Genomic DNA, 27,683 nt, shown 5'->3' on the forward strand with positions numbered 1-27,683 from the left:
TGTGGTTTTTGTTGGTTTGTGAGGCATTTAATTTTTCGCTTCCATTTACTTCCGGAATAATACAATACACACAAGCCAACTAATTTCTTTTTGATTGGCAATCTAGGGGCTAGACACTATTGATATATTGCGAAATATTTCCAATATTCAATATTAAAAAGTAATTATCGTTTCATTTTTGGGCACCCCTCCATCTATATCATAGCTCATTGACGTTACATCAAGCGTTACATTATCGTTAGAGGGTGTCAATTGACAGATAAACGATAAATATCAAAATATATCAACCAATATCGTGTTATATTATCAGAACATTTTGCATGAAAATAAAAGTGTCTAGGCCCTAGTTGGCAAACTTTTGGGTTTCAATCTAGGGGCTAGACACTTTTATTTTCACGAAAAATATTTCGATAATATTACTTGATATCAGTAGATATATTTTGATATTTATCGTTTATCTGTTAATTGACAACCCTCCAACGATAATATAACGTCAAAGAGTTATGATATAAATAGAGGCGTGCCCAAAAATGCAACGGTAAATATTTCGTTATATTGAATATTGGAAATATTTTGCAATATATCAATAGTGTCTTGCCCCAAGGTTTCAATCATGAATAACCTAAGGGGATGACATCATGCTATCTCTAATGTGAGAGTGAAGAGTTATTCCTGTAACCATTTTAACTTAAATGGATTTTCGATGGCCCTTTTTTATATCTATCAGGGGAACCACGGACCGTTGTTGGGTACGCAGCAAATATATGAGATTTGAGAGCGACAGCATAGTCTTGGAATAACCAAGCAAAAAATATATTGTAGCTTATTCAATATTCAAGTGGGAATTTTATTTTTGAACATCCCTATCCCTTTTATCGAAGCACCAGATTTCATTTAAAGCCGCTGGCAACTCTGCTAATAACCGTCATCTGACGTCACTTTTTGTTTACCTCTTTAAAAGCCGTTCGCCTTCGTCGTTTTGCCGCACAAACTGTTCACGCGTTGCTGCGAAAAGTGTGTAAAGTTATTTGCTCCGGTTTTGAGTTGATATTTCGTAATAAAGTTATAGATATTTCGGTGGAGGAAAATGCAGTTTTCCTCGCTTTTACCGTACCTGCTGCTAGTTCTGCAGGTTTCGGTGACGGTAGCGACAAAACTCAATTATCCACGCGTTTTGCTGCCCGTGTTTGATCACATTTCAGTAAACTTCACTCTGGAGGTCGTCGAGAAGGGATGCTTCAAATGGTAAGTGAACCGGATTTTGGCGAAATGGGATGTTTTTCGTGTTATTAAATGTTTTCAAGGGCTAAATGTGTTTGAAGTTGAACTAAAGTCTCGATAAAACAGGTTAACAAAAAAGTACGGCATGAATATTCATGTTTTATGACCTCATCACGTCACCTAGGGGAAGCTAACCAATTTTCGGCAATGAATGATGTCACTAGATAAAAATAAAAATGTGTGTCTTACTCTTACAGGACTTCCTCCCGCTTGGATCTAATACAAATCGCTCCTGCCTACGATGAAACGGTGGATGACTGTTCCTATCGAGTGGTTGTTACAGTTATCAATAAGGAAAAACGTCGTAATACTGCTATCGTCTTAGCGGAGGATGTTGCGACGGGAGATGTGCTTAGATGCGATGTGATTTTGGACGTCATCGATCAGCTGGGTGTGCTTACGACGACACGGGAGTTGTACCTGGAGGAAGCACCGGAAACGTTCGAGCTGTGGGCTCAGGATGCCCAAGGAAATGCATTTACCACACTTGAAGGAATTGAATTTAACTGGCAGTTGGCCTCTCATCGAGCGGTGGATTCACGACATGTTGAGTCCGATAGCGGGTGGAGTCAAGTGCTGCGGTTTTTGTCGTTTTCTGATAGTAAGTTCCACGTTGTTCCGAGAGCGGTGGAAAAACTGGAACAGGCTGGTGTTCAGGGCTATATGGTGCTGCTTGAAGGTATCAACACGGGCTCTGCCCGAGTGACGGCTAAGTTACCCCACGCAGAGTACAGTCATGTTGCACCGGTGGAGGTTAATATCATGGTGCTCGCTAATTTGATTTTGGATCCCAGCGATGTGTATATCATGACGGGCGATACCGTGAATTTCAAAGTACTACAATTAAAACAAGGAAAACTACACGAGATTGCGCTGAATAATCAGTACTACTTGGAAATGGAAGATCAAGCCCTAGCTAGTATTAGTGGTAATGAAGCGAAAGGCCTGAAACTGGGGCGAACTTTTGTGCTGCTACGGGATAGAAACGTTCCGCATGACCTGGCCGGAGATGATCAATCGGCTAAGGCGTTGCTGCCGAAGGCTTCTATTACGGTTGCAGAACCGAAACGTTTGGCAATCAATTTGTTGCCGCATTACAACTGGATAACAGTTGAAGGCGAAAACCATGATATAGCGTTGGACCTATTTACGGCGGATGATCACCCGATTACACTCGGTCCCCGCTATCAGATTAAATCTAACTTTGATGAGAAGCTGTTCTTTCCAATTCGCCGTACTGCCAACGGAAGTCGCATTTCTGGGGAAACGCTGAAACCCGGCAGTAGTCCCGTTAGCGGGCTGTTCGATAAGGTTTGTGAAATAGATTTAAATATATGAACATTGCGTTAAATGATATTTTTTTTTAGCTGACCGCAAAAGCAGAATTGGTTGTCTATGGAAGGCTTGCCATCGATCCACCGGAGGTAATCATCCCATACGATCCGACACTGCGACGCCAGAAAATCCAATTCGCGGCTACCGGAGGTGATGGTGTTTATCTGTGGTCTAGTTTGGATGGTTCACTGATAACAGTCTCGCAAACTGGACTGGCGGAAACTCGGCTAGACAGCGTGAAAGGAGGGATTGTTTCTGGTACCAACGTCCCTTCCAAGGTAACCCAGGTGCGGGTGGCACTGGCACGGAACAACAAACTTTCCGTTGCTGCCCAGGTGGTCTTTTTACCACCTACGAAGCTAACAGTAGCCCGATATAACTTTGAAACCGTAGTCAGAGATTATGTCCAGGTTCATGTAGCACTGTGGGCTGATCATGATGGAGTTCAGAAGCCATTCACCATATGTGACAGTTTGAATTTTGAGCTGGAGTTCAGCAGTCAAATCTTTGTCTTAGATGCGACCAAGAAAAACCCCAAGGATATCTTGGCTGATCAAGCTTGTCGATTACTTTATCTGAAGGCCACGGCAGTGGGACAAACAAATCTGAAGGTTACCTATCGGTATTTCGATAAGGTGTTGAGCGACCAAATCAGCCTAAATGTGTTTGAAGATTTGGCAATTTTGAACCCGATTGAGAATGAGATTGTTTTGCCTATCGGAGCCTCGAGAAATATGTTCTATCATAGCGGGCCGGAAAGAATTTACAATTCGGAAGCCGAACTGCAGAAACGGGTTGAAGTGGACCGAAAAGGTGTCGACGTCGACTTCGTTGGTAGTGGATTTTCGCAGGATAAGCATATCCTGAGAGTGTTGTGCAAAAAAGTCGGTGATTATGAGCTGAAGCTAGAGGTGTTCAACACGCTGAATTCGCCTAATGTTGTTCCGTATGTGACGGACTTCGTAACCAAAGTATATTGTGTGAAACCACGCTTTGTAAATTTATTCACAACGGATAAGGTAAAAACGAGCTGCCCGCTGGAGCGACGAAACTCTATGATGCACGTAAAGTCGGATAACGATCAACTGTTGGTGGACATTGAAGTTCTAGACGTGAACAATAGAAAGCTGGCTAATATTTCATCCCTTCTGCTAGAGTGGCAATTTACCATGGCGGAGAACGAACAAATCACTGATCAAATCGTAAATCAACAGAAAACAGAGACCGATCTATTCGAAGGGTTAGAAATTCCCAAAAGAGATTATCTGTTAACCACTCTACCGGAAGTGGAAGCCAACTTCAAGATTAAGGCTACTGTGACGCAGTATCGCGCTGAGGTTCTTAAGCAGTTCTCCATTAAACCGGAAACGCCTCACTTTGGTGTGCAGAAATCTGCTGATGGTCCCCTTACCAAGCCGGTCATCGAAAACGAACTCAACTTCTTGTCGGTCAACAAGACACTGCTCCCGTACGAGCACATTACACTCTTTCTGTCGCGCAGTAATGTAGAGCGCATAAAAATTGCACACGGAAGTGGTTTCTACGACATCAAGACGTCCGATTCGGGCGTGGTGGCTGTAGAGTATGACGACGCCACCCGTCAGTTGGCTATCACACCGAAGCGGATAGGCGAAGTGAAGCTGGAGATTCTGGATCAATGTCTGAGTGCAGAGTCTAGCTTTTTGTACATTTCGGTTGTTACAATCGGTAGTATCATTCTACAGGCTCCGGATCGGGTTGAGAAAACCAAGACAATCGAAGCAATTGCACGGATTTACGACAGCAACGATCGGTTGTTGGACTTACGCCGGGACAGTTTGGACATCTACGAACTTAGCCACGTCGTTTACAACCCAAATGTGCTTAGTGTGGCGCTCGGTAGTCAGAGCGGATTGGGAAGCGGTGAAGTGAGGTGAGTTTTATTATTACTTTCTTTCATGCTCAGAAGTTCAGATGGCTTTTTCTTGATTCTAAGATTCATGGTTACTGGAACGGAGTTGGGAGAGACGAAGATAGCTGTCAGCTCTGGATCCGGAGAAAGACAGATAGAGAGTTCACCGGTTCCTGTACAGGTAAGAAGTAACTTAAGACGTGATTATGGGTAACGGTTGTTGTGAAGAGGAGGGAGTCTGGAGCTCATAATGACGAGCCACCGGATGGAATTCCGAAGCTGGCTCATAAGACGGCTATAAAACAGGGCCTACTGAAAACTAGGGTAACTATCAGGTGCCCCGTGGGCAGATAGGCTTCTCTGTTTTCTTGATACCGTGTTTGAGAGGATTGTGAGTGTAAATGGTTGTATAGAGATAAAGATACACTGGTTTTTTTGTTTACAACATGGTAAAATCTGTTTAAAACGGGATTTTTTTAGATATGAATTTTGATTAAAAACAAAACTTGGCTTCTTGTTTTTGTGAATTTTAAATCAAAACCAGTGTAAATAGCGCTTCAAAGTGCCTTATTTCTTGTAATGGCGAGAGTGTATTCAAATCGAAGATATTTACCTTGAAATCTTTCATTTTGCCATTCGTAAAATCTGCAGTCAGCACAGTCAGCAGATGAACCGCGTTTGAACAACACAAAAAACACACTGAGAACTTGAGCTTAAGCTTCAAACGAGTTTGCTCCCAGCGGTTTGTCTTCTATTAGGTTATGGGCCAATAGCAGATCCTAAAGTAAAAAGTCAAATAAAGTGAAAATTCTAAGAGAATTAGTTCAAGTGGATACAACCCAAACGAGGCTAGTTCATGCAGGGTCAGGTCAAGTGAAAGCAGGTTAATCGTCGAGCGAAATGTTTGGTATCTATACCGAAACTCTGGGACCAATTATGGGTTTTTGCAGAATGGTGCGCGGACAGCCTCATGCAATTGAACGTCGACAAATTCGAGGCAATAACATTATACAGAAAGCGTTCTCCACGGACTTCTAACTACAACTTGTTAAACACGGGGACGGGACACGAGGCATATGGACGCTAGGCATATGGATGTTAGGCATAGTATGCTAGGCATACAGACGCGAGGCATAATGGATGTGAGGCATAATGGATACGAGGCATACTGCCAAAAGGCATAACGGACGCGAGGCCGAATAGACACGAGGCCGAATGGACGCGAGGCCGAATGGACGCGAGGCCGAATGGACGCGAGGCCGAATGGACGCGAGGCCGAATGGACGCGAGGCCGAATGGACGCGAGGCCGAATGGACGCGAGGCCGAATGGACGCGAGGCCGAATGGACGCGAGGCCGAATGCGACGTTGTACGATCGCATGAGATCCAAATATGTAGTTCCGGTTTTAATATATTCCTAAAGAGTTTAAGTTGGGTATAATACTTTTCTTGAAATCATGCGACGAAGACGCATAATCGAGGGCAAGGAAACGAGGCGGCACTAAGCCGCCGTGGTTTCCGCAGCCCGAGCCGGCCGCCGACCCGCCGTCGGAAGCGGCGGCCTCTCGCACCCAAACGACTGATCTACTGGTTTGCTAGGTCTATTCAAACAGAGTTTTCTTCCCTTAGTTAAGTCCGAACGAGCGGTAGCGAGTAAGGACAGCATTCGCTCGAACAGCGAGTCGGCCGAAGGCCGCGAGTGTATTGCTTTCCAAATGACACTTTGAAGCGAAATACATGTTATTGAAAGAGGGCTGTGATGATGATGACGATAATAACATATTCCGCATCACTTTCCCTTGGCCTTGTGTCCTTTCGGCCTTGTATCCATTCGGCCTCGCGACCATTCGGCCTCGCGTCCATTCGGCCTCGCGTCCATTCGGCCTCGCGTCCATTCGGCCTCGCGTCCATTCGGCCTCGCGTCCATTCGGCCTCGCGTCCATTCGGCCTCGCGTCCATTCGGCCTCGCGTCCATATGCCTCGCGTCCGTATGCCTGCCGTCCATTATGCCTAGCGTACTATGCCTCGCGTCCGTATGCCTCGCGTCTGTATGCTTAACGGGGTGTCATCGTTAAACACACCTCTGCAACGCACAAACTGTGTCAAGGACTTGGAAGTACTACTTGACTCAAAGTTAACTTTCAAACAACATATGACATTCACAATCGACAAGGCTAGCAGAAACTTGGGATTTATAATGCGTATCGGCAAACATTTCAGCGACATCTATTGTCTGAAAGCACTGTATTGCACTTTGGTACCCTCGAACTTAGAATACTGCTCTTCAGTGTGGAATCCCTACTATCTGAATGCAGTGAGCAGAATCGAGTCTGTGCAACGAAGATTTGTTAATTTTGCTGTCCGAAGACTGTCGTTGTCGACTTAGACACACTGCAAATCCGTCGGAACATAATCAGGGCAATATTCGTCTTCGACGTGTTGACCTCACGGGTAGATTGTCCGGCAGTTCTCAAGCAACTCCCCGCTTCTTGACTTAAGCACGTAATTTTTGGTATAGAAAAAAATTATGATATATTTTTTAAAAATACAAATAAAACACCAGCTACCAGAGCGATTACATGGTCCAGAAAACTTCAGCTCGTGGGCTTCTGCAATGAAGACAGTGCTCATTTGTGAAGGGAGCTGGAAAGTTATCACAGACAATCTACCGGATGAACTGTCGAAACGGGCTCTTGCGACGATATGTTTGAGTATTGACCCAAAATACTACAGCCTGGAACAAGATGCGACGATCGCCAAGGAATGGAATAGCTGGAAGGATACTTTTTAAAATAAAACCTACGTCGAAGCCTACATTCATCTTCTGATTACCACTTAGCGCAAGTTAGCTGCAATCGGATTTGAAGTCCAGTATCCTGTTGATGGGACTACCGAATCCCGTAATCATGGGTCTTGAAGCGTCCGGAATTAAGCTGACGGCTTATACTGTTAAAGCCAAGATTCCCCAGGATGAACGTGAAGCCGGACAAGTCCAAGATGAAGTGTTACGCACTTCAGCACAAGTCGAAACGTAACCGTCAGCTTGGGTGTTGCCAACAACATGGGGATGACCGGAGTGGCTCAAGATGATCTGAGAATAAAAGCTGACGTAGAAGATGAACCTGGCATGGTCAACGTTGCGGATGTGCTCTGTATTCCGGAACTAGCATTGAGCCTGTTATCAGTGTCGATGATTTACGGATCTGGTCATCGAGTTGTCTTCCTGAAGGACTGGTGCGAAGTGATCAATTCGGCTGGCAACGTGATTGCAATTAGAGAGCAACAAGGTGGCTTGTTGGGAAGCATCAACGTCAACCAGTCCGATACAACGGTGTTCGAACGAACAACGTGTTGGATTTGATCCATATCGATCTGTATGGCCAGGTGGAACCGACTTTGTTGACCGGAAGTATTTTCTTACAATCGTTGATGAGTGCAGTGGGAAATGCTTTGTGTACTTTCTGCGGACGAAAACGGAAATGCTGCATTGCTTAAAATATTTCCGAACTTCGTGGAGGAGCAGACTGGTCGTCATGTAGAGCGATTAAGAGATGAGGAAATATCTTCCATCTTTTCATCATTCATCATAAAGCCAGCGTTCAAAACAACCCGGCAGGGAAAGGTTTAACTGGATAAAATGGATAGAACTTTTCGGGCTCGAGCTGCTTATTGGATCTGATCAAACGAATGCTGACTAAAGGCTGACTAACTATGTTTCAAAAGTGCGAAAGAAAAAATGGGATTCTAAGTATAAGAGTATTCGTTAGATATGCAGCAGAAATAAGGGATTTTGTGTCTACAGCCCCCAAACAAAGAAAGTTTTCGTTAGCCGAGACGTTGTGTTCCTAAGTGAGCAAGGACTACCTCCAGGTGAAAGTCATGAACTACCAGGAAACCTATGCGGCCAAGTTGGATTTGGAGAGGTACCAGATAGTTGCCGTTACTACGTCTCCTGAAAGTTTTCCCACAGACGACGGAAAAATAACCGATTACAAAAGGGAAGATAATGCTGGATCAGGGGCGTTACGTGGATGAATTGCAGCAGCAATTCGATATGATTGACTGTGACACCGTATCACCTCGCTGACACACATAAATAGAGGAAGTACGAAAATCAATCAATCATTTTACTTTGTGCGACCGTGCTGCACTGCACAGACAGCGCGTTACGATGTGTACTTCTCGACGGTTGGGCCGCTTTACACACTATAGCGGTAACAGATTTATGCTATCGTTTTGGAATGCCTACCGTGAAATCTAGTCAGTGGTAGATTTCAAGCACCGATATTTTGATCAACTGCCTAAACATTGCCCAAAACTTTGCTGTAATAACTGAAAAATCTGTACAATACTAAATTTGTTTAAATTGTGTTCATTCAACCAATCACAAGCTCGCATCTTCTTCGTAGCTGTGACGAGCAGGTAGAGCGTTGCGATGTGTACTTCTGACTAGTTGGACCGCATCACATACTGTAGCGGTAACAGATGTTATGCTATCATTGTCAATTGCTTTTTATCTTATTGCACAGTATTATAGAAATTGCCATCTGTAGCGGAATCTGACTACAGTTTCAATTTAATAAACCATTCTCTTGGCTTTGTTACGTGACGTGCTGAAGTTCTACTTATAATGAAGTGTTATGAGTTTCCTAGAACGGATTAAGCATTTTTAGCAGAACGCGCCGAAATTTCTGTTTGAAATCGGATTAGTGTCGTATATACCGCTGGTTATGCAAAGTATCATCAAATTATGGTGAATCACATTACTGCGCATTTGCAGCAGCTTCACAGTTGCAGTTTATTGATAACCATTCATTACGCTCTTCTAAGAACAAGACCAAGTTATCGCATAAATTCGTCCAGGTGAGATCGTGTACAATATATTAACAATTCTATAACTGAAGAGTTTGATGAATAATAATCTACGTAGTCCTGCGTCTACCATACGGTCGTGTTGGATACCACCCTCTCTCTCTCTCTTACATTCACTGAATATTGCAGCAGTAGGAAATGCTTTGTGTACTTTCTGCGGATGAAAACAGAAGTCCATGGATTGCTTCAAAGATTTTCAAGCTTTCGTGGAGAAGTAGACTAAGGACTAAGAAAGTCACCCACAACACGAACCAAGAGATGAAGAAATATCTACGCAAGTGTGGCATTCATCATGTGACCAGCGTGCAATACAACCCGGAACAGAATGGTTCATCTGGATAGAATGAATAACACTTTTTGGGTTATTGAGGCAAGAAGTTTTTAGTAGCAAAATATGACGTTGCTGATAAAGATGCATCCGGCAGACGAAATGACTGAACATGCAAAAAATCGTGCTGAGTCAGGCGAACATCTGAAAGACAACGAACCAGAAACAACATCATGATATGCGCTCCCTCTACAACTCCCTGATTTTAAAATGAGTTTTGGTACTACTTCTCAAGACCTCTATGTCTCAGGTGCAACCGAAAGGCGAGCCTACTACGGTGCGATGACTCTGATGAATCCTTGGATGACAAATGAACGTGGGAGCTCATGGACCTGCCCCCAGGGAAGAGAGCGCTCCAATCGAAGTGGGTCTACAATATCCGAATTAAGACAAACAGAAGGATTGGAGAGATACCAAACTCGACTCCTGATCAAGGGCTACCAGCAGGTGAAAGACTATCGGGAAACCTACGAACCTGTTGTAAGGTATGCGTTATTTGATAGCGGGTGCAGCCAAGCTGTATTTGGATATGCATTCGTATGTGCTGGAGGAATGATAGAGTGGAATTTCAGGAGACAAGATCAAACAATACGGCTATTAGGAGTTGAGGGAATTCATGGTTAAGGAGAAGTGTTAGATTATTAGTTATGCCGTTGCTATCGGTCGTCTTTTATTAGAAACTTCAATGGGGTCTCCTTATCAGTGGCCTTAAAAAGACCGTTTTTAAATACTGCCACTTTTTCTCGTTGAGAGTGCGCTCCACAATTACTTTTAAAGATTCGTTCTAGATAATAACTAATCTGTAACTACAACAATAACGAAAAACATAAAATATGTGCTTTTACCTTTGTTCTCATTTCACAGGTCTTCCCCCCGTTGACGCTGTACCCACGCAACGCCACCATCATCGTCGGCAGTACGCTGCAGGTGTACTCCAAGGGTGGTCCCAGCCCCGACAGCAATGTGCTTTACACCGTCCAGCATCAGGACATCATTTCCATCGAGTCCGGTCTAGTGGCTGGGTTGAAGGTAGGCCACTCGAAAGTTGTCGGTCGATGCGTCGCTGTCAACCCATCCACCGGGGCACAAATTGTGCTTTCCGAGGACGTTGTCCACATACACGTTATCCCGCTGAACGCGATCGAAATCAAAGCACCGCTTAATCGAATTCGTACCGGCGCTGTTATGCCGGCTCATGTTTGGGGTGTCCCGGAAATTTCGCCGCTGGTACTGGGGACGCTGGATGCGGTGAAAATCTACTGGAGTACCGATCACGAAGACGTTTTGGATGTGAAAGGTGTATTTCACGAAACAGGAGTTGATTATCGGGAGAAGGATGCGATTGGAGTTCGTGTGCGAGCGCTAGCTCCGGGAAAAGCTGTACTGCACGTTACTCTGGTTACGGCTAAAGGGGTGAAATTGACCGCACGAACGGAGGTTACAGTATTTCGGTTGCTGGAGCTGGAATCACCGAAGATAATTCGCTACGACTCGATTCTTATTCCACCACGCAGCAGCATTCAACTTAAAACGAACCTAGACGATGCAGTTTATCAATTGGAAGAAGGTAGTAGCTCTGTCGCGAAGGTATCCAAAGAAGGTTTAGTTCGTAGTGGAGACACTGTTGGTCGAATACAAGTTGTGGCATCTTCGGTGGATCAATCGTTAACTATTCCGATTGAAGTAAAAAACATTCATTACATTTTGACTTCGCTTGCGTACGAAAATGTAAAGCTGAAGCAATCGGACAGTGTCATTCCGCAAGGGATAAGCTTGAAGCTGAAGGTTTCTCTGCACGACAATTTGGGTATTGAGTTCTCTCATGGTTTCGAAGACGTTACTGCACTAAAGCATAAGCTATCGAAAAAGGGCAATGTGTTGATCAGTACCGGAACGAACTATACGGTCACGTTGGGGTTGATTCGGGAAACCTCGGATATGCTGTTGATATCGTTGAAGGATAAAACCGGTGTCAAGTTTGGCGAAGATTACTTGAAGTTGGTGGTCGGTGAAACGGCTGCGTTTTTCCCTGAGAAAACAGATTTTTCCGTCGGGGATATTGTATGCTTTGAATCGCCTTTGCTTGGATCAGTCGCCGATTGGTACAGCTCTGATGAAGGTTCAGTCCGGATTGATTCCACCAGTGGAATAGCTCGGGTAATTTCGGCCCGTCGAGGAACAGGCGGAGATGATAAGGTTCACATTAGTCACATTGATCGACAGTCGGGAGGATTGCGTATGACAGTGAATGTGCTTGAGGCAGATCGGATCGAATTCTTCAAATCCTATGACATCTTTAATGGACAACAATATCGGGCCCATTTGGTGATCAAGAATCATGTACAGGTTGACAAGTTTGTGAATGTTATTGCCCAGAATGTGTCGATATGTGGTGAACGAATGGATCGCTCGTTTTCTGGCCTGTTCGGGTGTAAGCTGACCGCGAAGCAGAATCCATCCTCAGGCATTTTGAAACACTTCAAAACTGTGCCTGGTTTTGATCCAGCCATTGGTGCATACACTTGTGAAATTGAACTTGTAACCAGCATCGAAGAGGTTACCGACTTGGTAAAATCAAATGAACTGAACATTGAACTGGAAGCTCGTCTGCAGGGTAGCGGATTGACGGACACAACTACTCTGAAAATAGTGCCGGCTGTTATTGTCGAGCCAGAAGCCATCTCGATCGAACAAGTTGGCTCGCAAACGGTAACCGTGAGTGGTATCGAAAAAGTTCTACAGAAGCTGGAGGTTGCCTCGTCGAATCCATCAATGCTAGAGGTCAGCATGGTACAGAAGGGACCCGGCTCGATTCAGTACAAGCTTCGACTGTTGAGTTCCTACTCGCTGGAGTCCGGTGAAGATCTGTTCGTGAGTGTCAACTCACCGCTTACACTGCAGAAAATTAAGGTGAGTTTTGAGTGTGGTTCATTCAAAAGGGGGATGATAAAGTTGACTTTGATTATTTTCAGATTCCTATCCAATCTCCGCTGGTGATGCGGAAATGCGCTAGTCAGCCGTTGTACAACGTGCCCAATCTGTTCCTGAGTTATGTCAGCAATTTTGGATTGCTGATTTCCGCCCTGATCGTGCTGGCCGCCACGGTGTGGGGTAAGTTTTTGTTTGACACTGAGTGAAGTGTTAATTTTATTGATATTTTGCTTTGATTTCAGTGTTCGTGTTCTGTTTCCCTCAGCGGCAGAAGCTGGTCGATCCAAATGCGACTCGTAAGTTACTTTGAGTTACTTTTAATGATAAGTATTCTTAGAAAGTTTTCTTTTCTTTTGTTCGAATAGTTCTGTTCTCACCATACGTGAATGAGAACAACCAGTCAGCGTACAGCAGTATGGCCAATCAAAATCCATTCGCTAGTCCATTGAACAAACGTGGTGCCAACATGCAATCTCCCTATGTGGGTCCAGGTGAGTTTTCTGATTTTCACTTTTGATTCTAGAACAAGAAAGTAAGATTTTATTTGATGCCAACTTTAATCGTTATTTCTTCTCGCGACTCAAAAGGAAAAAATGCAAAAGCTAATCGCGCATGTGGAAAAAAATTTTGGATTCGAAAGTATATAACAAAGGTGCAGTTTTGCTTTTAAAGGAAAAGTATTTTCATGACTGATTCAAATTTTCTATACTTATAAGCAATATCAGTGGCGCAGCCCTCCCTAGAAAGGTTAATGGCCTCGATTTGTCTAAACAACAAGTGGAAAGGTGTATACTGCATTCGACAATCAATCGTCAATGCCTGTTGGCCCGGGTGGTATTGCATAATGTCTTTTAAAAGGGGTGCTTGCTGTGAAATTTATCGCAACAATAATGCTTATTTCTCCCTAGTTATAGGTCCCTCTCAACAAGTGAGGTGAAAAATGTGCCCATACAGATGTATTACATCATCATGTGCATGTGGTATGTGTTCCAAATTGAAAGCTGTGTTTGGTCAGTTCAGTAATGGAATTCTGTTGGCACAGATTGAAATTTTTTTCAATTAAATTGAAAATTTGGTGTGGTCTTGCATGTTGTATGCAGGCATCAAATGCCAGTGGTAAGTGAATTTGGTTCAGAATTGGTGTTCTGTAAATTACCTATCAAACCAGTATTCAGAATTATCGCATATATAATTCCGGCGCAACTTGAAAAGCTACGTGTTGATTTGAACACTGTAACTAACGTTAAAATTAATTGTTTGTCAATCATTAGGCAAACATTTCAATTGAAATTCCAAACCCAAACTTTATTGAAAAACAGTCGTTTATTAACGTACTCTGAAGGCACTTGAATTGAGTATTATCCAACCGAATTGCAACAATGTATCAAAAATTCACCCGAAAATGTGTTTATGATTTCGAGCGGCAAAAAAATCCTGCGGGTAGAACCGCATACATATTACGATAACTAAAACAACGTCGGAGGACTCCCATCCTCACCCGGTCCAGCAAGGCTCTGCTTTGTTTTGTTCAAATTTCGCTTAGTGCGTTTTTTATTAAATCATACCGTTATTTATCCAAGCGGGAAAATGGGTGACTCGCTTGGCGGAAGGAAACTGTGCAGTTAGAATAAAAAAAAAGCCGGGCTCTCTGCAAACGTGTTCAATTGATTATTTTAGTGAACCTTGCTATTCATTCGAATTTTCGCTTGAGTTGGCCCTTACTCTAGCGGAAAAAAGTGGGCAGTAACCCCCCCCCCCCCCCAGTTTTTCCAAATCCAGTCGGTTTTTAGAATTTAACGAAAAAAAATCTGCGCCTGGTCGCGAGCAACAGCATACTGTTGAAAGCACCGAGTTGCAGTTAGGCCCATTGTCACCCTATCAAAAATCAATCAATCAAACTCTAGCTGCTCGTAATCAAACTGGACAGAATGGTACATTAGGGACTTTTTGTTGTTGTCTATGCGCCTTTTTGTGGCGGTACGGCGGGATTGTGTGTCACAGGATCCTGTCGTCTGATTGCGGCTTGGCACTACGGAGGTGGACCGTTTCTGCTCGGATAACTTTTTCGATTTGATTTACGAAGTTGTCGGTGGGTTAATTTACGGGGTTGTTTTTAGTGTGCTGTTTCGATGATTTATCGTTGTTCGGTGCAAAATATATTGGGGTTTTGTAATGTTCATTGTAATGCATTAGAGTTGCGGTTTTTTTTTCTAACAAAACAGAAATTGTTTTTGGGCATGTTTTGTGTTCATGTTTAGGACATGGAATATATGAAGGTAAAGTCAGGTTCATTTTTGACAGTAAAGTAATCATATTGCAAATAGAAAGCCGTCCATTTGTACTTTTTAACGAGCGCTCTCTCAGAATTCTAGGAAATAATTCTAGAAAAATAGATATTTAGATAGGGTATCGGCTCTATTATCGTCAGGTTTATTCTATCGTCAGGGGGGTAAACGATGTCCTAGAATATCAATTTCTTGTGTGATGATGATGATCATCGTCCTGCAAAAGATTTGTCGTCTACTACTTCATCAACCTTCCGGACGATAATAGGACAAACATGACGATAATAGAACCGACTAATCCCACTAATAAATATGAATAAACTTATTAAAATGAATAATATTAAAAAAAAAAAACAAAAATATGATACCGTAAGCCGGGATGACTTTGATCAGCGGAGTAACTTTGATCACTCTACCTCTTTTTTGAATTTGTGATAGTACAGAGCTCGTAGAGCTTGGTATTTGTCGTAATCTTCACTGATTGTGCTTAGATATGTGTACATTGCTAATACAATTATATTTCGTGCTATTCAAAGACTGTTTTTTCAAAGAGTGTTTTTCAAACTAATAAGCTGTTATTTTAACGATTTTTATTGCATACAAACAATCGGTTCAAGCAGGTACAAAACAAACAGCGATACGTAAAGTTTTTCATTTTGCTCCCAGATTATTTCTTAAGATATAAAATGCGATCACAGCCGTTTTCATTATTATTTTTGCAATTTTTTCCTCAAAGACAATGTTGAGTACAAATAATCTCAAGGGCGCACTACATGTTTTCTTCTTAACGACAACCCAAGACGTCACTTAACATGCAACTTGAGACTATTGGATGAGGCTTGTTCTACATGAACAATTTTCTAGTAATGTTCAAATTTGTTAAAGCAGCAGTGTATCACTCCAAATTCATCAGAACTGTGAAGTGATTAAAGTCTCCCCGGAATGATTATTTTTGAAAAAAGTTAAAGGTTACGTGCTTGAGTGCACAAACGTAGGCTTGCCGTGGGACTATAGTAAGTGTAAAGATTTAATTCTGCTATAGCCATAGTATATAACACACACCAAACGTACAAATACTATACACAATAATCCGTGAACATTTCACAAAAAACACATACACCTGTCCAGGGATCGCCTAACTACTCAGAGCTGTGCAAAAAATCTTCGTGCGTCTCGCAGATTTTTGTGCACGTCTCCAATATTTGGAAGGAGTAAGAGACGAAGGAGAGAGAGATTTTATACTTGAGAGTCAGAGATCGGGTGCTACTCATTTTTTTGCGTGCAAAGCACACGCCGTTGGGAGACTGCACAATAATTTCTAGAGAGACGAGTAAGAGCAGTTCGGATTGCACTGTACATTTCGTTTCCAAAGAGACAAGTAAGTGCAGTTCGCATGTCACAGCCAGCGTTGCCAGGTAATTTTTTCAAAAATCTGGAAAAGGCAAAATAAAAATCTGGAAAAAATCTGGCAGTCATTTCGTGGGGTGAAAGGTTAATTTTTCGAATAAAAGTTTTGGGGTACGCAAAATTTGAGGTGACAAAATTGCAAAATTTCGCGCCAAAATTGAAGTGATGACCTTTTTGTGGAACAGAGAAAATAAAATCTGGATTAAATCTGGATCATCCATGAAAAATCTGGATAATTGGACATCAAAGCTGTCTACCTGGATACATGTTCAAAAATCTTGATAATCCAGCTAAATCTGGATACCTGGCAACGCTGGTCACAGCACTCTTTATCCGTCTCTTTCCGGAGATGTCTCTGTGCAATTATGTGCAATGAAAGCGTTCGAAACTTGCTACGAATGTTGCATTAAAATCTGTGTAGGGGGATGAAGGGCATAATAAGCACACGGGGTGAAATGGGCACCCCTCTCATATGCGAAACTACGCATTTTTTGATACATTGTGGTATGTGGAACTGTTCCGTAGTTACTACAGTATATCTTGATGTAGAACAAAAGTGATTCGTCTGTTTAAAACATGGAAATATACTGAAAAAATCAACTTGGTTCCCGGATGTTGGAAAAATTATTATTATTGCGCACTACAAAATAAGCTTATACGGTCGTGGCTCAATCAAGTATGTAGACACATCAATATGACGTATCGGTCGTACCCCAAATTTCACCATCATTGACGTTTTGATTTTAAGCTATAATTAGTGTTAAAATCTCATATTAACTTTAACTATTTCGATAGGAGCGAAATGGTCACCTATAGTTGGGGTGAAATAAGACAAGGTGTGTTGTCACATAAATTTACCTGAAATTCATCTCAGTCGACTTATTTCAGTCGTTCTGTTTCCATAGTCAGTGTTTGTTTACAGTGATGGTGCGAACATATATTAAAAATCTTTGGAGCCGAATCGGTCAGAAAAAAGGACTGCAGGCAGAATTGGCCACCATAAGGCGCGACGGGACATTTACGAAACAATCCGCCAAGTATCATGGCAGTTTTGCACTGAAGACAGCCCTTAAATTTTTGTCGTTTTCCATGCTTAAATCAGCAACCGAATTAGGAGCCCATTATGCCCCTATTCCCCCTACGAGTCAGCAGGAAGCCGCAAACGGGCAAAATTTTCACACAGCCGGGCATAATCAGGGTTGCCACTCACATTTTTAAATACATTTAACTACTGCACAAGAAATGTAAAGCTTGCTTAATTTTGTTGGTTTCGTTGGAAAGTCGAGAAAGTCCGTAATCAATATCTTTAAAACGTCGAATTATAGAAAATAAAAAGCACCTAGAAAAGGAACAATTTCCTCTCTTAAATATGTGATAAACATGGGTTTTGTTGTTAATAAAATTAAATTTTAAAGTCTACTGTACAAGATGTTCTTTGACGCCTCTTCATGTTTAGGTGCTATTTATCTTTAAAAGCATTAAGCTGTGCCTTCATTTAGTGTTGTAAGATCAATTTTCTTCAATCTGTTGTTCAACATAGAAGCATACCTTTCAAAACAATAATATGCGTTGTACGGTTTATTTTTCACTTATTGAAAAGGTGTGATCCGCATCCTCATACAACACAGATAATCGTTATGCGTGAAAATGTCGAAAAATAAAATCTGTATAACTACAGATTAATCTGAATATGTGGCATCACTGGCTGTGATCAAAAACTCTCTCAACAAAGAGGCACACAAGCCCAAGAAATTTTCTGAGGTAGAAACTACCGTGACTGCGGGTAATTTTGCGCAGCACGTTTTCCGCGCCCTCATCTTAAAAAACTATTTTTCAACAGTAAATTTTACTAAAACACAGTTGATTTGTGTGCTTTACCATGTGCATAGCATAGTCTGCTATAATAGTACAGAGATTAAGTATGTTTTAGTAAAATTTACTGTAGCAAACAGTTTTATAAGTTGAGTGCGCGGGAAAATGTGCAGCGCAGAATTACCCGCAGTCACGGTACGTCTTTCTGCACTATACTGGGATAAATTCTGTGAGGTCTCCTGAACGACACGAAAGGGATCCGAACTGCTTTTACTCGTCTCTTTGGGAATTGATGTGCAGTCTCCCAACATCGTGCATTCTACTCGTAAAAAAAAAATGAGTAGCACCCGATCCCTGAGTAAGAGACATCTCCGGAAAGAGACGGATAAAGTGTGTTGTGACATGCTACCTGCACTTACTTGTCTCTTTGGAAACGATTGTACAGTGCAATCCGAACTGCTCTTACTCGTCTCTTTAGAAATTTATGTGCAGTCTCTCAACGGCGTGTGCTTTGCACGCAAAAAAATGAGTAGCACCCGATCCCTGCACCTGTCATAAACCACAGCATACAAAACCAATACCCACATGAACTGCCTATGAATGCATAACAGTCTCATGTAATTTCTCATTACTTTTGGCTTAAACCTCAAAAACTCCTTCACATACCCGGTGCTCTAAAAAATCGCAAGAAAAAGCTTTTTGTTGCTAAATTGATTAGAAAACTATGAATTTTGGACAGTCCCATGTTACAAATAAACGCAAAACAAGCTCAGTGCTGAAAATAACTAGCATAAAATTATGGTCACAATCATAGAAATACCAATTGAAGTACTAATAAAGAATATAATTAGCCTATACAAGTATTCTGTCATAAATATATTTACCTCGGATAAATGCATTTTTGCATACAAACACACACATCCATACACACAGACACACACACAAACACAGACACACACACAAACACACACAGACACATACATACAGATACACATACACGCATACACACACACACACGCATACACACGCATACAAACACATACACACGTTACTTACACGTACACACACTCGTTACTTACACATACACACGCACACGTTACTTACACATACACGCACACGCCACTCACACATACACGCACACGCCACTCACACATACACACACACACACGCTATTCACACACCCATACATACACACCCACACGCTACTCGGCAGCACCCAAACGGCTTCCAACGGCTTCCAATGGTCCCCAGTGCCGTTCACGTCCAATTTCGGGCTGTATTCCAACAACGATATCTGAATTAGATTACCACTGGTGGGGTCCAACTCAGATCGAAGGGAAGCCGAACTGTTCGCCTTGACGGTCGACCAGGGAATGATCTTCTCTCAACACGGAAAGTACTTTTACAGCGTCACCCAGTGTGGGGAACTTCAGTGATTGGGGGAAGAACCAATCACGTGGAAGCATCTCTGCTTTCTTTCTTCGTCGCTTACGTTGGGTGATGAATGCAATGCCAATTGGCTGGCATTGCTAGCCAATGACTGAATTCGTGAAATCATTTCGTCTATGTTTTTGAAGTCTGCGTTAGGGAAATATACCAATCGTATGAAAAATGTATGTGGATATTCGATCTTCAAACTTTTCTGCAATTTTCACGGAGTAATAAGAAAATGGTAACTAAAATTATCATGTTATACAAATCTTGTATATTTTAGCTTTCCAACGGTATATTAATCATTGAAATCGGAACAGTTGTTTGAGCGCTATTAGCATCTAAAATCTTCCATTCTGCCAACCAAAAACGTTACATGTTCAATCCAGTTTTCACAAAATGTACCTTAGTATAGTGAAGAAAGACGTAGTCCCACGTCAAGAAACTTAAAGCATTTTCAAAAACAGCAGAGTTGTTGCTAAACTTTTGAAGTAGTAACTGGATCTTGCTCAATGTATGCCAGTACTCATTTTAAAAATATTTAACAATTTTGCATTCAATATATTCTTAAAATATTTAAGATATATTCAAAAAAGTGATCGAAGTCACCCCAGTTGACGGTAGAAATTTTTAGTGTAAAACGGACGATACTTTACCTTTTGGGGTTAGTCTGGGCTATTATCCAGTCACACAGCTGGGTTTCCGAAGCGAATGGCGCTTCTATGTTGCTGTCTTCAAGTGACTAATTGATAAGCACATTTATGCTATCGATGTTATAAAAACACACATCTTTACAACGGAATTGAAAATTTAAAATAACAGCATTATTATTTCAATGTTTAAAGAACAATTATTTTATAAAAGGCATGATATACAAAAAAGTTTCAATTTAAAAACAATCATAAATAAAACAACAAAAAAGTATGAAATGTAACTCCGGGTAATACCCAAGAAACTATGTAGAATAGCAGAATGCAGATAGTCCTTGATTTTTAAACAGAATGTCGTCATACTTAAGTGCGTCTTGAATTGTCCTACAGATCAGACGTGTTTTCGGTTGCTTGTGGACTGGTCTTTGATTGCCTATAGCTTCAAAGTTTGTGTTTTGTCAGTGCGTTTTTTAAAAACTACCTGAAAGTTATTCCACATCAGTCTTTATCAAGACTACCTACTTTTGAATTTAACATTTGTTTTTAACTTGTTTCGTATCACCTGAAACGACAGGGCGAAAAAAGAAACCGCGCATCACTACGAGGAGAAAGAGAGAGTATTCTCTCTCGGACAATTCGAGTGTCTGCAGCGAAAACCCTTTTGATATTTCGCCTGAGCAAGGAGCCGGTGAAATGGAAGTTATTGGTAATGGTACTATACAAAATGTCAATTCTTTCAAAAAGGGGAAAGTTTCACCTATTGTGGTAACTATTTCTCCTGAATTTAATATTTTCAAAATGGAACTTTTAACGTTTATTTCCTGACGTTAAAGTTACCTATCAAATTGGCCATAGAGGCGAATGTCGCTTATTAGCCGATTCAATAAAGGGCCGTGAACGTCTTGTTCAGTATTTAACTGATAAGATGTACAATTTTTTTACCTACGACACCAAGAACGCCAAGCCGTTCAAGGTTGTCTTGAAAGATCTCACCAACGATCAAACCGTTGGAGATATCAAAATTACTTTGACAGCATTACTTGGTATAGCCCCTATCCAAGTAATTCTTATGAAACAAAAATCACGAGGTGAAAACAGTCAGAGACTGGAGTTTCCCTTGTGAACTATTTAATTCATTTTAACCGCAGTGAGGTTAACAACATAATTTTATTTGAAAAAGCACATGCTCTATATAATGTCCGTGTAAGGAAGCCAACGATATGACCATGGATCTAATTTCTGTAAGATGGACCAAAAATGCCTTTATTGTGAAAGCTCTCACAAAAAGAACACATGTCCTGTGAAAGAGAGTAAAAACTTTCGGTGCGCCAATTGTAACGGCAACCATATGTCAAATTTTTACGTATGCCCTGTCCGTTAAGCCATCGTTAAGGCAAGGCAGGGTAGACAAAATTCATTTTTCCAATCAAAACAAACTTCAAAACATAATTCTCCAAGCCCCGCTGTACCGCCCAATTTTTCTACTCCTTTGCATACCCGTTTAACGTATGCACAGGTAACAGGTAGTTCAACATTATTTCACGTAAAGATGGTAGTTCGAAAATGACCGTTAATATGGGAGGTAAACAAAAACCGGTAGAAAATAAAAATACATAGATTAGCCCAGCTAATATTGCTACCGAAAATATTTGTTATCTGTACACTTTGGGAATTGAAGTTCAAACTAAACTTGGGATTTTATTTATTGCTGCAGCATATTTACCACTCTAATGCACACGTGAGCACAAAAATTACTCTAAAGGTGATTTACAAAAACTCACCAGAAATCGTTCAAAATTTTTTATAATCGGCGATTTAAACGCTCAACATCGAACATGGAATAATTCTCAAAGCAATTCCAATCGCAAAATTTTATTCAATGATTATCTCCGCATAGTCTAGAACAATTTGTTTTCTAACATATATTTGTAATTGAAAAACTAGTGAAATGGGAATAAATAACATGTTTCAGAAATACAAAAAGTTATCAGGGTTGTCTGATCGTACTGAATTATTCAGGGTTGTTTTTATTTGCATTACAAAACAAAGCTTTACATAATATCAGATTATTTGAAAAGTGTTTAGTGGGGTAAAAAAGACCCTTGAAAATTTGGAGTCAAAAATCAGCTGAAAACAAATAAAATGTTGTGACTTAAATTACATTGATTTTGATTGATGATTGATTTGATTGATTTCTTCAAAATTCGGCATGGTAATTCTATCCTATAAAAAATATAAAATGCCGGTTGTTAAGAGTTGCTGTCGTGGTTTCGTTATAAGATATTTGCATTTTTCTTCAAAAAATGGTGATTATTACAGCTCTTTTTTGCTTGTCAACAAAACTGGACCCTGTATCTAAGCTATACGTTTTATAGAGCAACTCAAGAGCTTTCATTTGATGTTTTAAAAAAAATGCGCCGTTTTAGTAACGCCCGAAAAAATTTCATTATTCATACATGTTTTATATCATTATTTAACCCATTGTGTCAGGAGCGCAACTCCGTTTTGTATCGATGTCCCTCAATCGAGCTTAAATTTCCAGGGTTCGTTCATCCATGAAATAATTTGTACATATAAGTTTTTTGGGAAAGGAGTTGATGGGGTGAAATGCAAAGTGGGATTCAGGTGTTGGGGGCCCGGAACAGAAATTTTCGTGGGGCCTCTTTGCTCAAAAAAAAAATAGTTGAAATGATTTAACGCTTCGCTGGAAGGTGACGAGCAAAACAAAAAAAAAAAGGTCTCCAACCTGTGTAGAAAGGCCCGGGGCATTTGCCTCCCCCCTACTTAAATCCGGGCCTGGTGAAATGGCATTTCAAACTCTAATGCCCAGGTGCTGCTAAAATCATAATGTTACTGTAACTTTGAGTAGGATGCATCGATTTTTCTGCAATTAGGTATGCTTATTGTACCATTAAGAATGTTTGAAGTACTGGCTACTAGAGATGGTCAGGTTTGGCTTTTTTCAAACTCGTACTCGAATTTTGTTTTTCAGTTGAAACGCGAACCCGACCTGAACCGAAACTTTTTTTTCCGATCAAACCCTGTTACGTAGTCGGATGAGGGTGAAAAGTAACTACATTAGACTACTTTTATACATTTATTAAAACTAGTAACTACGTTAACACTTATACAATACTTGTTCTACATTTGCGACCTGAGAGTAGAATGGCAGCGTGATCATTTCCGCCCCAGGCGACAGCTGTCATGAGTACGACCGTCACTGGCAGGGCTGAACACAGTGGTTAAATCGAGGGGCTCCAACATCTCCCCCTTTTATCTGCAGCGGTACGGGTCATACCTAACAGGCATACGGCGGATCCGGGTGGATCGACGGAGTGGACGATTTTCTGACGGCATACGTGGCACAGAAGGAGCTGGTTGGGTCGTTGGTGTTGGTGAGCTTTCGGAAAGCTGGAAATCCTGGAGCAAGGCGTGCAACGGCAGCTGATGATCCGATGAAGCTTCCGGATAGACCTCGACTTTAGAGTTCCCCCGAGCACGGAGTTGATTGGTGTGTGATCTGATGAGTCTGCTTCCATCTAGCAACACATTAAAGTTGACGTTGCCAACGCGTTCGATGACGGTTCCGGGAAGCCACACAAGTTTTCCATGCTTGAAAGTGCTTGCGTACACTTGATCGCCTTTTTCGAAGTTTCGTTTCTTTGCCGCATGGTGCCTGTTGAACTGGTTTTCCATATGTTGGTTTTTCTGGAGAGCAAAATCCGCAGGAGGTTTCAGCAAGTCTAAAACAGTTCGATGTTTCCTCCCCATCAAAATTTCAGCCGGAGACAGTCCATCTGGAGCTGATTTGTTTGATGTTGATCGATAGGCGGACAAGAAGATTTGCAGTGAACGGGAAATTGAGTTTTGCGTTTCTGGCATGATTTTTCTCAGACTCCGCTTTAGCGTATCCACGAAACGTTCCGCTTGTCCATTGGACTGCGGATGGTACGGAGCTGTACGGATGTGAACAATGCCAAGTGACTCGCAAAATTCCTTGAATTGGTTGCAGGAAAACTGCGTACCATTATCGCTGACGATGGTTTCAGGTAGTCCGTACCGAGCGAACGTTTCGAAAAGCAGCTCGATTGTCATGCCGCTGGTGATGGTTGATGTACGGATATTCTCTGGCCACTTACTGTAGGAGTCAACAATAACCAGAAAATAAAATCCCTCGAAAGGACCAGCGTAATCCACGTGAAGCCGTTGCCAGGGGTAACTTGCTTGAGGCCAAGAATAGAGTAATGTTTCTGGCGGAGCTTTGGCTACGGATGCGCAAGCACGACATGCTGAAACAAAATTTTCCACATCTTGGTCCACGCCTGGCCAGTAGACATGGCTTCTCATCACTGACTTCATTCGCTCTTGGCCAGGATGTCCTTTATGAAGAGTCTTGAGTACAGGTTGTTGATATTCTGTCGGCACAACGATTCGACCGGCTAACATGAGGCACCCACGCACGAGAGAAATACTTTCCTTACGCGCGTAGAACGGGCGGAGTTCGTTGCTCACTTGTTTGATAGATCTCGGCCATCCAGTTTGCACGTGTCCAATAACTTTTTGAAGCAGCTTGTCCTTATCAGTGGCAGCTTGAAGGTGTTTAAAAGATACCGGCAGGGCAGTAAGTGCAGCATCAACGGTGACAGAGACGTCGTTCTCAAGCTGGACCGAAGCAATCACAAAATCTTCGTCAGGTTTTGCTCGGGGATCGATGAGCCTCGAAAGGATGTCTGCATAACCAAAGTCCTGCGTAGCGACGTGTATGATGTCGAAATCGTACGACCTAAGTTGCAGGCGGTTGGTTGTGTGAATGGGAATGCCTTTTTTAGACCCGAATACTGCGACCAACGGTTTGTGATCGGTGTGTAGGCTGAATTTTCTTCCATAAATGAACCGATGGAATTTGGTCACACCGAAAACGAGTGCCAGTGCCTCTTTTTCCACCTGGCCATAACGCTGTTCCGCTGGGGTTAGCGTCCGGGAGGCGTGACACACGACTTTCATCGCACCGTCTGGGTATCGATGCATGAGGCACGCTCCGACCCCATGATTTGATGCATCTGCTGCGACAATCGTTTCGAGTTGCGCGTCATAATGAGTGAGCAGCAAATCCGAACGAAGCAGGTTTTTGAACTGCTCAAATGAACGTTGACAGCTTTCGTTCCAATCCCACTTGGAATCCTTTTGAAGAAGAGCGTCGAGTGGATATCGGAGGTCATGCATGTTGCGAACAAACTTGCCATAAAAATTTATTGCACCGAGGTACGACCGGAGGGTACTGACATCGTGTGGGGGCGGCATGTTACATATTGCTGCTGTTTTCTTTGGGTCGGGCCGAATCCCTTGATGGTTAATTATAAAACCGAGATAGTGGATTTCCGGCATGAAACGAGGCATGAAAAACGAGCACTTTTCTATGCGCAGTGTGAATCCCCACTCCTGGATGCGCTCCAGAAGCTTCAGTAAACGGTCTCGATGTTCTCTGTCGTTCTTACCATGAACTAATACGTCGTCGAGGTACGTCTCGACTCCTTCCAGACCAGCTACCATGGCATCAACGATCTTTTGAAAAGTGTCAGGGGCAGACTTAACACCTGGGGGTAGGCGATGAAATTCGAACAGCCCGCGATGAGTGTTGATCGTGAGGTACTGCCTGGAATCTTTTTCAACCGGAACTTGCAAATAGGCATCCGACAAGTCAATGTGTGAGAAAATTTTGCTACCGGAAAGCTTTGCAAAAATCTCCTCGGGAAGCGGGAGAGGATGCTGATTTGGCTCAATGGCACTGTTTAAGCCAGTAGAATAGTCGGCACACACTCTCACTTCTTGGGGCTGGCCGTCGACAGATTTTTTTCGAACTGCAACGATGGGTGCCGCCCAATCAGAAAACTCTACCGGCGAAATGATTTTCAGCTCTTCCAATCGCTTTAGCTCGGTCTCGATTAGCTCAAGCGCGGCAAATGGAACAGGTCTTTTTCCGCGGAAAACAGGCTGAACATCAGGCTTTAGATAGAGCTTCGCTTCTGTTTTATTGCAGCAACCAAGAGTATCGGAGAACAGCTGTGGATATGATGCTTTAAGCCACGATACATCGTTGGTTAGCGTAATGTTGTTGCTCAGGGAAACATTCCACAGATTGAAAAGTTCGATGAAGTCGAGGCCTAAAAGATTTAGATTGGAAACTTTAGTGACAAACAGTTTACCTGAACGATGAAATCCTTTCAGCATAACGTCGCAATCGATCTCTGCGATGAGCGGCAGCGGTTGACCAGAAGCAGTGCGGGCTTGTTGTGACGGAGGCTTGACGGCGTGACAAACGAAGATCAGACACTTGAACTCGTCCACATTGCACGTAGATACGCCGAAGCTTCACAGAGTCGGTTTAAAAAACCGGCATATGTTTGAAAATCATCGGAGGTCTTCTTGTTAAGCGTGAGACAGCGGTATCGCTTACAAAAAAGAGACGCATGTGCACTGAAGAGCTGCTTCAACTTTGCCACAGTATCGTCGAACAAAAAATCTCGTGTTGTTTTTGGGAGAATGTGGTTCATGTACTCCGCATGAGTGGCGTCGCTAAGCTTGCGGAGCAGTAGACGTGTTTTAGCAGCATCATCCAGGTTAGCTGCATCGACTCGGAAAGTATCCTCATGACGACTGTACCAGTTGTCGAATGTGAGGTTAGACACGGGATCGTAGTGGAATTCTGTCATGGAATTGGCAAGAGATTCCATACGGGCATCAGTCGACGATGGTCCTGCAGTAGCCGTTGACATTGTCCGAGACATGACCAGTAGGGTGGGACAAAAAATAAGTACTAGCTCCAATGCACTTTTCGTGTTCCTTATGGGTCCTGTAACAACTGTGTGACTTTTCAGATCGATCGGTGGAACCCCTGATTTGCGCCCGATTTTTAAAGTTTCCATACGATTTTTACTTACTTCCCTCTTTTAGGGGGAGTAATCAATCTACATCAAAACTTAATAATTAATATTTTAAGCAAGCTCTCCGATAATGAAGATAACGTGAGCAAAATATCATACCTTCAAGCTTAATTCCACACGAAAATGTTTTTCACTACGTAGGGGTGTTTAGAAAGCTGATTCCTCACTTTTAGGGGTATGAATCACACAACGAATACTATTAAAATATAGGGATTGATATTCTAAGCATTTTCTCCGAAGATACTATGAGCGAAAAATCACGCTTTCAAGCCTAATTCTACGCGAAACTGTTTCTCATCACGTTGTTGAGTTTGCAACAGCAGCATGCTGCCGCAGTGTTGCTGGAAAAATTCAATGTTGAGCCGTTCGTCAGACATTCGATCAGTTTAAGGTGAAAAACTTTTTCTACAAATTTTGTAGCGCCTTACAGTCTTCAGAAGAATCATTCCCAGGAAAATTTCCTACAAATATCATGTATTGGTATATTTTTAGGAGCCAACTGGAAATTTCTAGAGGATA

The 27,683-nt window shown here is 42.2% G+C and overlaps 1 protein-coding gene across 1 annotated transcript in view; it reads left to right on the forward strand.

The window, feature by feature from the left end:
* Positions 1 to 991: 991 nt before the first annotated feature.
* LOC129723069 (nuclear pore membrane glycoprotein 210) overlaps positions 992 to 27,683 on the forward strand; it is a 35,765-nt gene continuing 9,073 nt past the window's right edge. The window contains exons 1-8 of the mRNA XM_055677025.1: positions 992 to 1,245; positions 1,479 to 2,592; positions 2,649 to 4,528; positions 4,592 to 4,688; positions 10,572 to 12,617; positions 12,680 to 12,818; positions 12,881 to 12,934; positions 13,004 to 13,129. Coding sequence (XP_055533000.1) covers positions 1,088 to 1,245; positions 1,479 to 2,592; positions 2,649 to 4,528; positions 4,592 to 4,688; positions 10,572 to 12,617; positions 12,680 to 12,818; positions 12,881 to 12,934; positions 13,004 to 13,129 — 5,614 coding nt within the window. The 5' untranslated portion in view covers positions 992 to 1,087. The remainder of the gene's footprint in view (positions 1,246 to 1,478; positions 2,593 to 2,648; positions 4,529 to 4,591; positions 4,689 to 10,571; positions 12,618 to 12,679; positions 12,819 to 12,880; positions 12,935 to 13,003; positions 13,130 to 27,683) is intronic.

This window comes from Wyeomyia smithii, chromosome 2, assembly GCF_029784165.1.
Source record: "Wyeomyia smithii strain HCP4-BCI-WySm-NY-G18 chromosome 2, ASM2978416v1, whole genome shotgun sequence".
Taxonomy (NCBI): domain Eukaryota; kingdom Metazoa; phylum Arthropoda; class Insecta; order Diptera; family Culicidae; genus Wyeomyia; species Wyeomyia smithii.